At 42.3% G+C, this 16,903-nt stretch overlaps 1 protein-coding gene across 1 annotated transcript in view; it reads left to right on the forward strand.

Moving 5' to 3' along the window:
• The window catches only part of coro2aa (coronin 2Aa), a 62,872-nt gene extending 47,040 nt beyond the window's left edge, over window positions 1-15,832 (forward strand). Inside the window, 3 exon segments of the mRNA XM_046326499.1 lie at window positions 10,509-10,599; window positions 11,648-11,892; window positions 12,245-15,832. Coding sequence (XP_046182455.1) covers window positions 10,509-10,599; window positions 11,648-11,892; window positions 12,245-12,376 — 468 coding nt within the window. The 3' untranslated portion in view covers window positions 12,377-15,832.
• Window positions 15,833-16,903: the final 1,071 nt, after the last annotated feature.

Consider the following 16,903-nt stretch of genomic DNA (forward strand, 5'->3'; position numbering starts at 1 on the left):
TCTACTGAGCACTAGAACACAATGTAGTCACAATCTACTGAGCACTAGAACACAATGTAGTCACAATCTACTGAGCACTAGAACACAATGTAGTCACAATCTACTGAGCACTAGAACACAATGTAGTCACAATCTACTGAGCACTAGAACACAATGTAGTCACAATCTACTGAGCACTAGAACACAATGTAGTCACAATCTACTGAGCACTAGAACACAATGTAGTCACAATCTACTGAGCACTAGAACACAATGTAGTCACAATCTACTGAGCACTAGAACACAATAGTCACAATCTACTGAGCACTAGAACACAATGTAGTCACAATCTACTGAGCACTAGAACACAATGTAGTCACAATCTACTGAGCACTAGAACACAATGTAGTCACAATCTACTGAGCACTAGAACACAATGTAGTCACAATCTACTGAGCACTAGAACACAATGTAGTCACAATCTACTGAGCACTAGAACACAATGTAGTCACAATCTACTGAGCACTAGAACACAATGTAGACACAATCTACTGAGCACTAGAACACAATGTAGTCACATCTACTGAGCACTAGAACACAATGTAGTCACAATCTACTGAGCACTAGACACAAATGTAGCACTAGAACACACAATCTACTGAGCACTAGAGCACAATGTAGTCACAATCTACTGAGCACTAGAACACAATGTAGTCACAATCTACTGAGCACTAGAACACAATGTAGTCACAATCTACTGAGCACTAGAACACAATGTAGTCACAATCTACTGAGCACTAGAACACAATGTAGTCACAATCTACTGAGCACTAGAACACAATGTAGTCACAATCTACTGAGCACTAGAGCACAATGTAGTCACAATCTACTGAGCACTAGAACACAATGTAGTCACAATCTACTGAGCACTGTAGTCACAAGAGAACACAATGTAGTCACAATCTACTGAGCACTAGAACACAATGTAGTCACAATCTACTGAGCACTAGAACACAATGTAGTCACAATCTACTGAGCACTAGAACACAATGTAGTCACAATCTACTGAGCACTAGAACACAATGTAGTCACAACAATCTACTGAGCACTAGAACACAATGTAGTCAATCTACTGAGCACTAGAACACAATGTAGTCACAATCTACTGAGCACTAGAACACAATGTAGTCACACTGATCTACTGAGCACTAGAACACAATGTAGTCACAATCTACTGAGCACTAGAACACAATGTAGTCACAATCTACTGAGCACTAGAACACAATGTAGTCACAATCTACTGAGCACTAGAACACAATGTAGTCACAATCTACTGAGCACTAGAACACAATGTAGTCACAATCTACTGAGCACTAGAGCACAATGTAGTCACAATCTACTGAGCACTAGAACACAAAGTGACAATCTACTGAGCACTAGAACACAATGTAGTCACAATCTACTGAGCACTAGAACACAATGTAGTCACAATCTACTGAGCACTAGAACACAATGTAGTCACAATCTACTGAGCACTAGAACACAATGTAGTCACAATCTACTGAGCACTAGAGCACAATATAGTCACAATCTACTGAGCACTAGAGCACAATGTAGTCACAATCTACTGAGCACTAGAACACAATGTAGTCACAATCTACTGAGCACTAGAACACAATGTAGTCACAATCTACTGCACAATGTAGTCACAATCTACTGAGCACTAGAACACAATGTAGTCACAATCTACTGAGCACTAGAACACAATGTAGTCACAATCTACTGAGCACTAGAACACAATGTAGTCACAATCTACTGAGCACTAGAGCACAATGTAGTCACAATCTACTGAGCACTAGAACACAATGTAGTCACAATCTACTGAGCACTAGAACACAATGTAGTCACAATCTACTGAGCACTAGAACACAATGTAGTCACAATCTACTGAGCACTAGTCACAATCTACTGAGCACTACACAATGTAGTCACAATCTACTGAGCACTAGAACACAATGTAGTCACAATCTACTGAGCACTAGAGCACAATGTAGTCACAATCTACTGAGCACTAGAGCACAATGTAGTCACAATCTACTGAGCACTAGAACACAATGTAGTCACAATCTACTGAGCACTAGAACACAATGTAGTCACAATCTCTGAGCACTAGAACACAATGTAGTCACAATCTACTGAGCACTAGAGCACAATGTAGTCACAATCTACTGAGCACTAGAGCACAATGTAGTCACAATCTACTGAGCACTAGAACACAATGTAGTCAATCTACTGAGCACTAGAACACAATGTAGTCACAATCTACTGAGCACTAGAACACAATGTAGTCACAATCTACTGAGCACTAACACAATGTAGTCACAATCTACTGAGCACTAGAACACAATGTAGTCACAATCTACTGAGCACTAGAACACAATGTAGTCACAATCTACTGAGCACTAGAACACTACTGAGCACTAGAACACAATGTAGTCACAATCTACTGAGCACTAGAACACAATGTAGTCACAATCTACTGAGCACTAGAACACAATGTAGTCACAATCTAGCACTGAGCACTAGAGCACACAATGTAGTCACAATCTACTGAGCACTAGAGCACAATGTAGTCACAATCTACTGAGCACTAGAACACAATGTAGTCACAATCTACTGAGCACTAGAGCACAATGTAGTCACAATCTACTGAGCACTAGAGCACAATGTAGTCACAATCTACTGAGCACTAGAGCACAATGTAGTCACAATCTCTGAGCACTGAGCAGCACTAGAACACAATGTGAGTCACAATCTACTGAGCACTAGAGCACAATCACAATCTACTGAGCACTAGAGCACAATGTAGTCACAATCTACTGAGCACTAGAGCACAATGTAGTCACAATCTACTGAGCACTAGAGCACAATGTAGCACACAATCTACTGAGCACTAGAACACAATGTAGTCACAATCTACTGAGCACTAAGCACAATGTAGTCACAATCTACTGAGCACTAGAGCACAATGTAGTCACAATCTACTGAGCACTAGAGCACAATGTAGCACAGCATGTAGTCACAATCTACTGAGCACTAGAGCACAATGTAGTCACAATCTACTGAGCACTAGAACACAATAGTCACAATCTACTGAGTAGAGCACACAATCTACTGAGCACTAGAACACAATGTAGTCACAATCTACTGAGCACTAGAATCACAATGTAGTCACAATCTACTGAGCACTAGAGCACAATGTAGTCACAATCTACTGAGCACTAGAGCACAATGTAGTCACAATCTACTGAGCACTAGAGCACAATGTAGTCACAATCTACTGAGCACTAGAGCACAATGTAGTCACAATCTACTGAGCACTAGAGCACAATGTAGTCACAATCTACTGAGCACTAGAGCACAATGTAGTCACAATCTACTGAGCAAGAGCACAATCTCTACTGAGCACTAGAACACAATGTAGTCACAATCTACTGAGCACTAGAGCACAATGTAGTCACAATCTACTGAGCACTAGAACACAAATCACAATCTACTGAGTCACAATCTACTGAGCACTAGAACACAATGTAGTCACAATCTACTGAGCACTAGAGCACAATGTAGTCACAATCTACTGAGCACTAGAGCACAATGTAGTCACAATCTACTGAGCACTAGAACACAATGTAGTCACAACTGAGCACTAGAGCACAAGTCACAATCTACTGAGCACTAGAGCACAATGTAGTCACAATCTACTGAGCACTAGAGCACAATGTAGTCACAATCTACTGAGCACTAGAGCACAATGTAGTCACAATCTACTGAGCACTAGAACACAATGTAGTCACAATCTAGAGCACTAGAGCACAAATCTACTGAGCACTAGAACACAATGTAGTCACAATCTACTGAGCACTAGAACACAATGTAGTCACAATCTACTGAGCACTAGAACACAATGTAGTCACAATCACTGAGCACTAGAGCACAATGAGTCACAATCTACTGAGCACTAGAGCACAATGTAGTCACAATCTACTGAGCACTAGAACACAATGTAGTCACAATCTACTGAGCACTAGAGCACAATGTAGTCACAATCTACTGAGCACTAGAGCACACAATCTACTGAGCACTAGAGCACAATGTAGTCACAATCTACTGAGCACTAGAACACAATGTAGTCACAATCTACTGAGCACTAGAGCACAATGTAGTAGTCTACTGAGCACAATCTAGAACACAATGTAGTCACAATCTACTGAGCACTAGAGTCACAATCTACTGAGCACTAGAACACAATGTAGTCACAATCTACTGAGCACTAGAACACAATGTAGTCACAATCTACTGAGCACTAGAGCACAATGTAGTCACAAACTGAGCACTAGAGTAGTCACAATCTACTGAGCACTAGAACACAATGTAGTCACAATCTACTGAGCACTAGAGCACAATGTAGTCACAATCTACTGAGCACTAGAGCACAATGTAGTCACAATCTACTGAGCACTAGAGCACAATGTAGTCACAATCACTGAGCACTAGAACACAATGTAGTCACAATCTACTGAGAGCACAATGTAGTCACAATCTACTGAGCACTAGAACACAATGTAGTCACAATCTACTGAGCACTAGAGCACAATGTAGTCACAATCTACTGAGCACTAGAACACAATGTAGTCACAATCTACTGAGCACTAGAACACAATGTAGTCACAATCTACTGCACTAGAGCACAAGTCACAATCTACTGAGCACTAGAACACAATGTAGTCACAATCTACTGAGCACTAGAACACAATGTAGTCACAATCTACTGAGCACTAGAACACAATGTAGTCACAATGCACTAGAGCACAATGTAGTGACAATCTACTGAGCACACAATCTACTGAGCACTAGAGCACAATGTAGTCACAATCTACTGAGCACTAGAGCACAATGTAGTCACAATCTACTGAGCACTAGAGCACAATGTAGTCACAATCTACTAGAACACAATGTAGTCACAATGAGCACTAGAGCACAATGTAGTCACAATCTACTGAGCACTAGAGCACAATGTAGTCACAATCTACTGAGCACTAGAGCACAATGTAGTCACAATCTACTGAGCACTAGAACACAATGTAGTCACAATCTACTGAGCACTAGAACACAATGTAGTCACAATCTACTGAGCACTAGAACACAATGTAGTCACAATCTACTGAGCACTAGAACACAATGTAGTCACAATCTACTGAGCACTAGAACACAATGTACACAATCTACTGAGCACTAGAACACAATGTAGTCACAATCTACTGAGCACACAATGTAGTCACAATCACAGCATAGAGCACAATGTAGTCACAATCTACTGAGCACTAGAGCACAATGTAGTCACAATCTACTGAGCACTAGAGCACAATATAGTCACAATCTACTGAGCACTAGAGCACAATGTAGTCACAATCTACTGAGCACTAGAACACAATGTAGTCACAATGTAGTCACAATCTACTGAGCACTAGAGCACAATGTAGTCACAATCTACTGAGCACTAGAACACAATGTAGTCACAATCTACTGAGCACTAGAGCACAATGTAGTCACAATCTACTGAGCACTAGAACACAATGTAGTCACAATCTACTGAGCACTAGAGCACAATGTAGTCACAATCTACTGAGCACTAGTCACAATCTACTGAACACAATGTAGTCACAATGTAGTGACAATCTACTGAGCACTAGAACACAATGTAGTCACAATCTACTGAGCACTAGAGCACAATGTAGTCACAATCTACTGAGCACTAGAGCACAATGTAGTCACAATCTACTGAGCACTAGAACACAATGTAGTCACAATCTACTGAGCACTAGACACAATGTAGTCACAATCTACTGAGCACTAGAACACAATGTCACAATCTACTGAGCACTAGACAATGTAGTCACAATCTACTGAGCACTAGAACACAATGTAGTCACAATCTACTGAGCACTAGAGCACAATGTAGTCACAATCTACTGAGCACTAGAGCACAATGTAGTCACAATCTACTGAGCACTAGAGCACAATGTAGTCACAATCTACTGAGCACTAGAACACAATGTAGTCACAATCTACTGAGCACTAGAGCACAATGTAGTCACAATCTACTGAGCACTAGAACACAATGTAGTCACAATCTACTGAGCACTAGAGCACAATGTAGTCACAATCTACTGAGCACTAGAACACAATGTAGTCACAATCTACTGAGCACTAGAACACAATGTAGTCACAATCTACTAGAGCACACACAATGTAGTCACAATCTACTGAGCACTAGAACACAATGTAGTCACAATCTACTGAGCACTAGAACACAATGTAGTCACAATCTACTGAGCACTAGAACACAATGTAGTCACAACTGAGCACTAGAGCACAATGTAGTCACAATCTACTGAGCACTAGAACACAATGTAGTCACAATCTACTGAGCACTAGAGCACAATGTAGTCACAATCTACTGAGCACTAGAACACAATGTAGTCACAATCTACTGAGCACTAGAGCACAATGTAGTCACAATCTACTGAGCACTAGAGCACAATGTAGTCACAATCTACTGAGCACTAGAGCACAATGTAGTCACAATCTACTGAGCACTAGAGCACAATGTAGTCACAATCTACTGAGCACTAGAGCACAATGTAGTCACAATCTACTGAGCACTAGAGCACAATGTAGTCACAATCTACTGAGCACTAGAGCACAATGTAGTCACAATCTACTGAGCACTAGAGCACAATGTAGTCACAATCTACTGAGCACTAGAACACAATGTAGTCACAATCTACTGAGCACTAGAACACAATGTAGTCACAATCTACTGAGCACTAGAGCACAATGTAGTCACAATCTACTGAGCACTAGAGCACAATGTAGTCACAATCTACTGAGCACTAGAGCACAATGTAGTCACAATCTACTGAGCACTGAGCACTAGAACACAATGTAGTCACAATCTACTGAGCACTGAGTCACAATCTACTGAGCACTAGAACACAATGTAGTCACAATCTACACAATCTACTGAGCACTAGAGCACAATGTAGTCACAATCTACTGAGCACTAGAGCACAATGTAGTCACAATCTACTGAGCACTAGAACACAATGTAGTCACAATCTACTGAGCACTAGAGCACAATGTAGTCACAATCTACTGAGCACTAGAGCACAATGTAGTCACAATCTACTGAGCACTAGAGCACAATGTAGTCACAATCTACTGAGCACTGTAGCACAATCTACTGAGAGCACTAGAGCACAATGTAGTCACAATCTACTGAGCACTAGAGCACACAATGTAGTCACAATCTACTGAGCACTAGAGAGCACAATGAGCACTAGAGCACAATGTAGTCACAATCTACTGAGCACTAGAGCACAATGTAGTCACAATCTACTGAGCACTAGAGACAATCACAATGTAGTCACAATCTACTGAGCACTAGAGCACAATAGTCACAATCTACTGAGCACTAGAACACAATGTAGTGACAATCAAGCACTAGAGCACAATGTAGTCACATCTACTGAGCACTAGAGCACAATGTAGTGACAATCTACTGAGCACTAGAGCACAATGTAGTCACAATCTACTGAGCACTAGAACACAATGTAGTCACAATCTACTACTGAGCACTAGAGCACAATGTAGTCACAATCTACTGAGCACTAGAACACAATGTAGTCACAATCTACTGAGCACAGAGCACAATGTAGTCACAATCTACTGAGCACTAGAACACAATGTAGCACAATCTACTGAGCACTAGCACAATGTAGTCACAATCTACTGAGCACTAGAGCACACAATGTAGTCACAATGTAGTCACAATCTACTGAGCACTAGAACACAATGTAGTCACAATCTACTGAGCACTAGAACACAATGTAGTGACAATCTACTGAGCACTAGAACACAATGTAGTGACAATCTACTGAGCACTAGAGCACAATGTAGTGACAATCTACTGAGCACTAGAGCACAATGTAGTCACAATCTACTGAGCACTAGAGCACAATGTAGCACTAGAGCACAACAATCTACTGAGCACTAGAACACAATGACAATCTAGTGACAATCTACTGAGCACTAGAGCACAATGTAGTCACAATCTACTGAGCACTAGAGCACAATGTAGTCACAATCTACTGAGCACTAGAGCACAATGTAGTCACAATCTACTGAGCACTAGAGCACAATGTAGTCACAATCTACTGAGCACTAGAGCACAATGTAGTCACAATCTACTGAGCACTAGAGCACAATGTAGTCACAATCTACTGAGCACTAGAGCACAATGTAGTCACAATCTACTGAGCACTAGAACACAATGTAGTCACAATCTACTGAGCACTAGAACACAATGAGCAGCACTAGAACACAATGTAGTGACAATCTACTGAGCACTAGAGCACAATGTAGTCACAATCTACTGAGCACTAGAACACAATGTAGTGACAATCTACTGAGCACTAGAGCACAATGTAGTCACAATCTACTGAGCACTAGAACACAATGTAGTGACAATCTACTGAGCACTAGAACACAATGTAGTCTACAATCTACTGAGCACTAGAACACAATGTAGACAATCACAATCTACTGAGCACTACTGAGCACAATGTAGTCACAATCTACTGAGCACTAGAGCACAATGTAGTGACATCTACTGAGCACTACTGAGCACTAGAACACAAATGTAGTAGAACACACAATCTACTGAGCACTAGAGCACAATGTAGTCACAATCTACTGAGCACACAATGTAGTCACAATCTACTGAGCACTAGAGCACAATGTAGTCACAATCTACTGAGCACTAGAACACAATGTAGTCACAATCTACTGAGCACTAGAGCACAATGTAGTCACAATCTACTGAGCACTAGAACACAATGTAGTCACAATCTACTGAGCACTAGAGCACAATGTAGTGACAATCTACTGAGCACTAGAACACAATGTAGTGACAATCTCTAGCTAGAACAGCACTAGAGCACAATGTAGTCACAATCTACTGAGCACTAGAGCACAATGTAGTGACAATCTACTGAGCACTACTGAGCACAATGTAGTCACAATCTACTGAGCACTAGAACACAATGTAGTGACAATCTACTGAGCACTAGAGCACAATGTAGTGACAATCTACTGAGCACTAGAACACAATGTAGTGACAATCTACTGAGCACTACTGAGCACAATGTAGTCACAATCACTGAGCAATGTAGTCACAATCTACTGAGCACTAGAACACAATGTAGTGACAATCTACTGAGCACTAGAACACAATGTAGTCACAATCTACTGAGCACTAGAGCACAATGTAGTCACAATCTACTGAGCACTAGCACTAGCACACAATGTAGTCACAATCTACTGAGCACTAGAACACAATGTAGTCACAATCTACTGAGCACTAGAACACAATGTAGTGACAATCTACTGAGCACTAGAACACAATGTAGTCACAATCTACTGAGCACTAGAGCACAATGTAGTGACAATCTACTGAGCACTAGAGCACAATGTAGTGACAATCTACTGAGCACTAGACTGAGCACACAATGTAGTGACAATCTACTGAGCACTAGAACACAATGTAGTGACAATCTACTGAGCACTAGAGCACAATGTAGTCACAATCTACTGAGCACTAGAGCACAATGTAGTCACAATCTACTGAGCACTAGAACACAATGTAGTCACAATCTACTGAGCACTAGAACACAATGTAGTCACAATCTACTGAGCACTAGAGCACAAATCACAATCTACTGAGCACTAGACACTCACAAGTCTACTGAGCACTAGAGCACAATGTAGTGACAATCTACTGAGCACTAGAGCACAATGTAGTCACAATCTACTGAGCACTAGAGCACAATGTAGTCACAATCTACTGAGCACTAGAGCACAATGTAGTCACAATCTACTGAGCACTAGCACAATGTAGTAGACAATCTACTGAGCACTAGCACTAGTCACAATCTACAATGTAGTCACAATCTACTGAGCACTAGAACACAATGTAGTCACAATCTACTGAGCACTAGAACACAATGTAGTCACAATCTACTGAGAGCACAATGTAATCTACTGAACACAATGTAGTCACAATCTACTGAGCACTAGAACACAATGTAGTGACAATCTACTGAGCACTAGAGCACAATGTAGTCACAATCTACTGAGCACTAGAACACAATGTAGTGACAATCTACTGAGCACTAGAGCACAATGTAGTCACAATCTACTGAGCACTAGAGCACAATGTAGTCACAATCTACTGAGCACTAGAACACAATGTAGTCACAATCTACTGAGCACTAGAACACAATGTAGTCACAATCTACTGAGCACTAGAACACAATGTAGTCACAATCTACTGATCCAAATGCTTTATTACAATGTGGTGAAAACATGACAAACTCGGCATCAACTGTGTGTATTTGTATCCCCTGTAGTCGGAGTCGTACCAGGATGACATCTACCCCATGACGGCGTCGAGCGCGGCCGCCATGTCGGCCGAGGAGTGGCTTAGCGGCATTGACAAAGGTCAGAGGTCACCACCACAGAGAGAGGGTGGTCGTGGGGATAGGCAGGGTTATCGTATGCTGTTTCTCCATAGTTTAATAACGTGAATTATGCAATGGGGAAACTGCAATAGAAAAGCACAAGTAGCTGGCTATACTGAGGAAACGAAGAACTGTATTCAAAAGGGATTTGTACATTATCAGTAATATACGTATATTCAAGGGATATTTATACATTATGTATCAAAAAGTGTATTGTGTATTTCAATATGATCAGAATACGTATTATCAGTGTAAGGGGTCAGCCATCAGACATGCAGGCTCTTTCATTTACAGCAAGGTCACATTGCTGTCTCTCAATCCAATGTCCTAATAGGGCCTAATGCTGATTATTAGTTCTCTGTTTGAGATAACATGGATTCCATTTGCTGCCCCCTACAGTGAAAAGGTCAAAGGAGGATCAAGATGTCCCTTTAGCTGACCATGAAATCTGTTTACCTACAGTAGATGCAGACCTGGGTTCAAATATTATTTTAAATCTTTCAAAAATATGGAGCATTTTGCTTTAGCCTGCCTGGAGTACCAGATGGGCGGGGTTTGCAGTTTTGATACTATTCTATTGGTTCCATTGCCCCTGGCAAACTAAATTTAGCCCAGTTGAAGTATTTCAAATAGTGTTTGAACCCATGTCTGCCTAAAAGCCTCAGCTGCATGCTATTTGCTCCTCTACGAGATGTTATATTCTCATTTGTCATGTGAATGGCCAGGAAGTTGCCAATTATGCACCATTCATACAATATATACTACCCTGCAATGTCCTGTGCAAAGAAGACCCTGTAGAGTTTATATTCCATCGTCCACTATCATGTCTTTGAACCTTGATTTGGTTATAAATTGTGTTCGTAATTCAAATGTTCTGATGTAAAATAATATATATATATGTGTTGACCTTCAAAGAAATCTTGACAATGATAGTGTTGTGTTATCATCAACCAACCATATGTGAGACAGTAAGAAGGTAATCATTACATTAACATCATGTTTGCTCTCTCACCTTCCACCTCCACTAGGCCCGGTGCTCCAGTCTCTGAAGCCTGGGAGTCGAGTACCGGACTCCTACCCGGAGCTGAGCTCCGGCCTGGGCAGTAAGGGGCTGGGCAACTCCCTGGGCACTCGGAGGTCCCAGAGCAGACCAGGCCAACTGCAGCTGGCGTACATCCAGGACCAGCTTGGCAACAAGGAGTGCAGGAGTAAGACGTCTGTCAGCAACGGACAGGACCCCACGCTCTGCTCGCCTCCCAAAACAGAGAACGAGGTATGGGGCGGTTTCGATGTGAGTTACCCAGCTTGGCTGTATACCATTCTACCGTGGGCTGGGGAAGGTTTAGGTTATGGAGGCTGAACTGACTGTATCCTATCCCATCATGGGTAGGGTAGGAGTTTTGTAGGTGACTATATAGGGTCAGAAAATATGCTGGCCCTAGTCTTGCACTCACCAACATGTGTGTGTGTGTGTGTGTGTGTGTGTGTGTGTGTGTGTGTGTGTGTGTGTGTGTGTGTGTGTGTGTGTGTGTGTGTGTGTGTGTGTGTGTGTGTGTGTGTGTGTGTGTGTGTGTGTGTGTGTGTGTGTGTGTGTGTGTGTGTGTGTGTGTGTGTTGGGTGTGCAGCTGCGTCTGAAGTTCCACAAGCAGCAGGAGGAGATCCGGCGTCTGCGGGAGATGCTCAACCAGAGGGACGTACGCATCAAGCAGCTGGAGCTGGAGATCAACAACGTGAGGAATTCCCAGGACTCGCACTGAGAAGAGGCTCCTCTTGCCCCCTCCGTCGTACCAAGCCACCCTCACCTCTCCCTGGATTACTCTCTGACCCTGGGGGTCTCACTGTAATTAACACCCCTCTAACCCCTCCTTCCTTACCCTAAAGACAAGGGCCCTTCCCAGGGGCCTCGCTGTCTCATCGCAGAACACTATCTGTCTCTGTGGATGGGGCAAAGCCTCACAAGGGTTTCTCATGTCCCCCATATATGTACATACACCGATAGACTCTCAGTCACTCCTCAATATGTATCATATTTTAATGCTACTGCATCAACATACATGTAAGCCGCTTGTCCCACTCCCTGCTCCTCTCCCTGCTCCTCTCCCTGCTCCTCTCCCCGCTCCTCTCCCCAAAGTCACTTTTCCTTTTTCCTTTTGTACACTTAAGAGCTATGCAAGTTTGATGTATTTTAGTTTTGTTTTTGTGGTATAAAAAAAAAACATGTTTATGCCCTTTTTATTTGAAAACGAATGAAAATAAGATGTACGTGCCTGTCTTTAAAAGATGCTGTGGTTGTCTGCTGGTTATATTTGAATGTTGTCCGGATGGGAGCAGATCTCACACATGATTGTAAGATACACTGAATTGATTTCCTATGCTTTGTGATTTTGCATATTTAAACAACTGTACATGGATGGATGCTGGTGGAGATGTCTGCGGTGATGTCTACATCTAGAATGACAGAGTATATGTGTGGGTGAGAGAGAGACAGGGGGAAAGAGACGTGCGTCATTTTGTATATATTGAGTCAATGTGGGTCTTTTCCATTTAAAGGTAGACTCAGCGATATGACGTCGATGCAGAAAGTAAACATAGTGGGTCAATTTCCACAACAACTAAGGGCGTTGAAGCGCTTGGCGAAACCTCTCCGCTTTATTTTGTCCCGCTACGGTTGTGTGAACAGCGTGAAGCAAACCCGTGCACATGCGCAGATACAGTGTGTGACTGTGTGAGAACGAAGTCTTGCATCTCACTCGTCACAATATCTGCGGTGCTGCTCGTGGAAACGTCATTTCACTGAGTCCAACTTTAATGAAGCTGCGTTTTGTTTTAATGACTGGTAAACTGGTGAAAGATCAATCAACTGAAAGAACAATCGTTTCCCAGCAGCTTTTAAATACACCATTTATTTTTCCCGAAAGCAGCACAGGGAATCTCACTTGTCTTTTTTAAAATTGCATTTATTTATTCTGTTTTTTTAAATTTGTTGACAAAAAAAAGGTAGTATGGAATGATGACCAATTACAGAGGCATGTTTTCACACCAGTGGTCACAGCCATGCTTCAGGCACACCATTGAGTATGTCTAACACTATCAGATAACACACACACCACATCATGTAGGGAGTGGGTTGGTAGGGCACACAAAGTTTTACTGTTTGGTGCTGGTCCATCCGTTTTCATTGGTCCGAAGCCACTGTGTAAAAGTAGGAATGATTGTTTTAAAAAGGGATTGAATGAACCTCAAAAAGCCATTGTGTAATATATGACTTAACAGGGAACTTGATAACTGTGTTGTTAATGTGTAAGTGCTGACCAAAGTGATTGGGTTGTCTCTTGAAAACAACAGAGGAAACTGTAAAAGGGAATATATGTGTTTGGAGCAGGCTCATTTGTTCAGGATAACACTAAGCCTTTGTTTTTGATATGATGTCCATTGCTTTTGTGATGCACTACAGAGGAGGCTGGTTGGAGGATCTGTAGGAGGACATGCTCATTTTAATGGCTGGATTGGAATGAATGTAACAGAGTCAAACATGTGTTTGATATCATTCCATTTCTTCCATTCCAGCCATTACAATGAGCCCATCCTCCTATAGCTCCTCCCGCCAGCCTCCTCTGCAACTACTTACTTGGTGGTTCATAATATTTTGAAATGGAAATACTATGGCAAGAAATGGGATTGGAACTGCTCTGTAATGGTGCATCATAATATGTTAGTTAGACAATCAGAGACCCACTGCCCCTGTCCAAAGAAAAGCAAGAGGCCAACGTTTGACTGTATATCGAATATCGACATTTTACACAAGCACGGCACACATACGCCAAAATAGAATTGTGAGCTATTCAACACTTGTGAGGAGGCATCTAGAGAAGACATCCCCTATTCCTATAGAGAACCGTGGTCAAAGAGCAGCATGAGGGCAAGCCAACCATTGTCACCACTAGTATAGATTTATTAATAAAACATTAACATGTAACTGCATATGTTTGGATAATATTGCACTAAGTGGGCCAGGGCACCTGCAATGTGTTTGGTTTTAGCCTTATTTGTCAGCTCATAAATGCTATTGTATGTAGGCCAATGTAGCTCAGTCAGAGTATTGCCATTTGAAGGGTAATATTTCTAAATGGTACTTGACTGAATGGAGTCACTACTTAGCTAATGGCACCTTAGGGAAGACAGTCTCAGAAACAATCCGGAAAGCGACTGTTACTGTAATCCAGATGGTCATTGTGGAGTGCATGTAGTCTATCTTGTCTAGCTAGCTTGGCATGTGTACTTTAGCAATAAGTATCTCGGTCTTTTGTAGACCTTTTGCATTTACTGCCAACTACAATGGCTAGATATCTGGCAATCACATCCCTGTACTACTACTTTGGTGCTTGGGCCTCTTTAAGCATTGTAGACTTCACCGACTACTGTATCCCATTTTTCTTCAGAAAAGATACGACCAAATCACAAAGTCCATTCCAGGGACTTGATGGCATTTTAAATCCCCAAACTGTCTGTGTGTCCCATTGACATTTTTACAGAAGCGATATTTTAGCAGTAGAAAGAGCAGTAGTTTGAGGGGCATACACTACGATCACTAGCATTATCTTGCTCATTGGAAACAAGGACATATGTATAAATAAGTTGAAAATGGAGGGTTTCTGCTGGGCAATATCATGACTGAGCCTTACTGTGCCTAAGAATCAAGCTACAATTTTAGTTTTCTTTTGTATAGGTATTATGATGTCTTTCAGAACAAATGTTATTATTTGTGTTCACACAACTCACAAATACAGTGAACAATTTATGAAATGATTCTAATTTTGTTCCTGTTATGTTTAATATTGTTTTTATATATATCAAGAACTACATCAGGTGTAGAGAATTAAAAAAATAGGTGAAAACATTACTTTGGATAATTTACGTCTTTTTTCAAGTCTTTTGATACACATTTGAAGTCCCGCCCAGTTGACTACTTCAAAATTGTGAAAGTCCTCAATGGCATTTCCCATGCTAAAACAGGCTTGTGTGCACTAGTCCTCCATCTATCTCTATGGTTCAGGTGCATTATGACAAAGAGGAAGAGGGAGATCCAACTACCGGAAAATCTGACTCCCTCCAGCAGGTGGCATTTTTTGTTGTTGTTTAGCACACCAAGGAGTTTTTGTATGGAGGTCAATGAGAAAATGTCACATTTTGTCAATAAAACAATGAATGGCTTATTTGCTATGTTTGTTTTAAAATACGTTTTTGTAATGCTTAGGTGGTTGCAAGTGTACTGATATAAGTAAGACATGTGACATCCCGGCTACCTTATATCGGTGTTGTCTCGAGATGACTATGCACATTCATGGCATGAGGCTAGTAGCATAGCATCTATCTCCATTGAATACAGGTGGTTGATGTCAACATAATGAGATGTATCTACCAATCCAAAGAAAGGATAGGCGGGAGCTAGACACCCCACCGGGAGCTAGACACCCCACCGGGAGCTAGACACCCCACCGGGAGCTAGACACCCCACCGGGAGCTAGACCCCACCGGGAGCTAGACACCCCACCGGGAGCTAGACACCCCACCGGGAGCTAGACACCCCACCGGGAGCTAGACACCCCACCGGGAGCTAGACACCCCACCGGGAGCTAGACACCCCACCGGGAGCTAGACTCTCCACCGGGAGCTAGACACTCCACCGGGAGCTAGACACCCCACCGGGAGCTAGACACCCCAGCTTTGTGGACGAAGACTCCCATTGTTAGGGTGGACAGACAACTATCTTATCCATACTCTTTAAAAAAATGTTTACCCCTTTTTCTCCCCAATTGGTAGTTACTGTCAGAGGCGAAGGCCGAGAGCCGTGCATGTTCCGAAACGCTTCTTGATGCAATGCCCACTTAATCCGGAAGCCAGCCAGTGTCGGACGAAACACTGTACACCTGGTGACCCGTGTCAGCGTGCTCTGCACCTAGCCCACCACAGGAGTCGCTAGTGCACGATGGGACAAGGACATCTCTCCCGGCCAAACCTTCTCCTAACCCGGACGACGCTGGGCCAATTGTGTGCCGCCCCATGGGTCTCCTGGTCGCGGCCGGCTGGGACAGAGCCTGGACTCGAACCCAGAATCTCTAGTAGCACAGCTAGCGATGCAGTGCCTTAGACCACTGCGCCACTCGGGAAGCACCCTGTATATCCATAATCTTTTATGAGGAAGGGGAAGGCCTTGCATTCAGGAAGTTGTGGGGACAAACCATAGAGATTAATAGGGGACATTATTTGATTTGATTTATTAGGAT

This window comes from Oncorhynchus gorbuscha, linkage group LG24 (assembly GCF_021184085.1).
Source record: "Oncorhynchus gorbuscha isolate QuinsamMale2020 ecotype Even-year linkage group LG24, OgorEven_v1.0, whole genome shotgun sequence".
Lineage (NCBI taxonomy): Eukaryota > Metazoa > Chordata > Actinopteri > Salmoniformes > Salmonidae > Oncorhynchus > Oncorhynchus gorbuscha.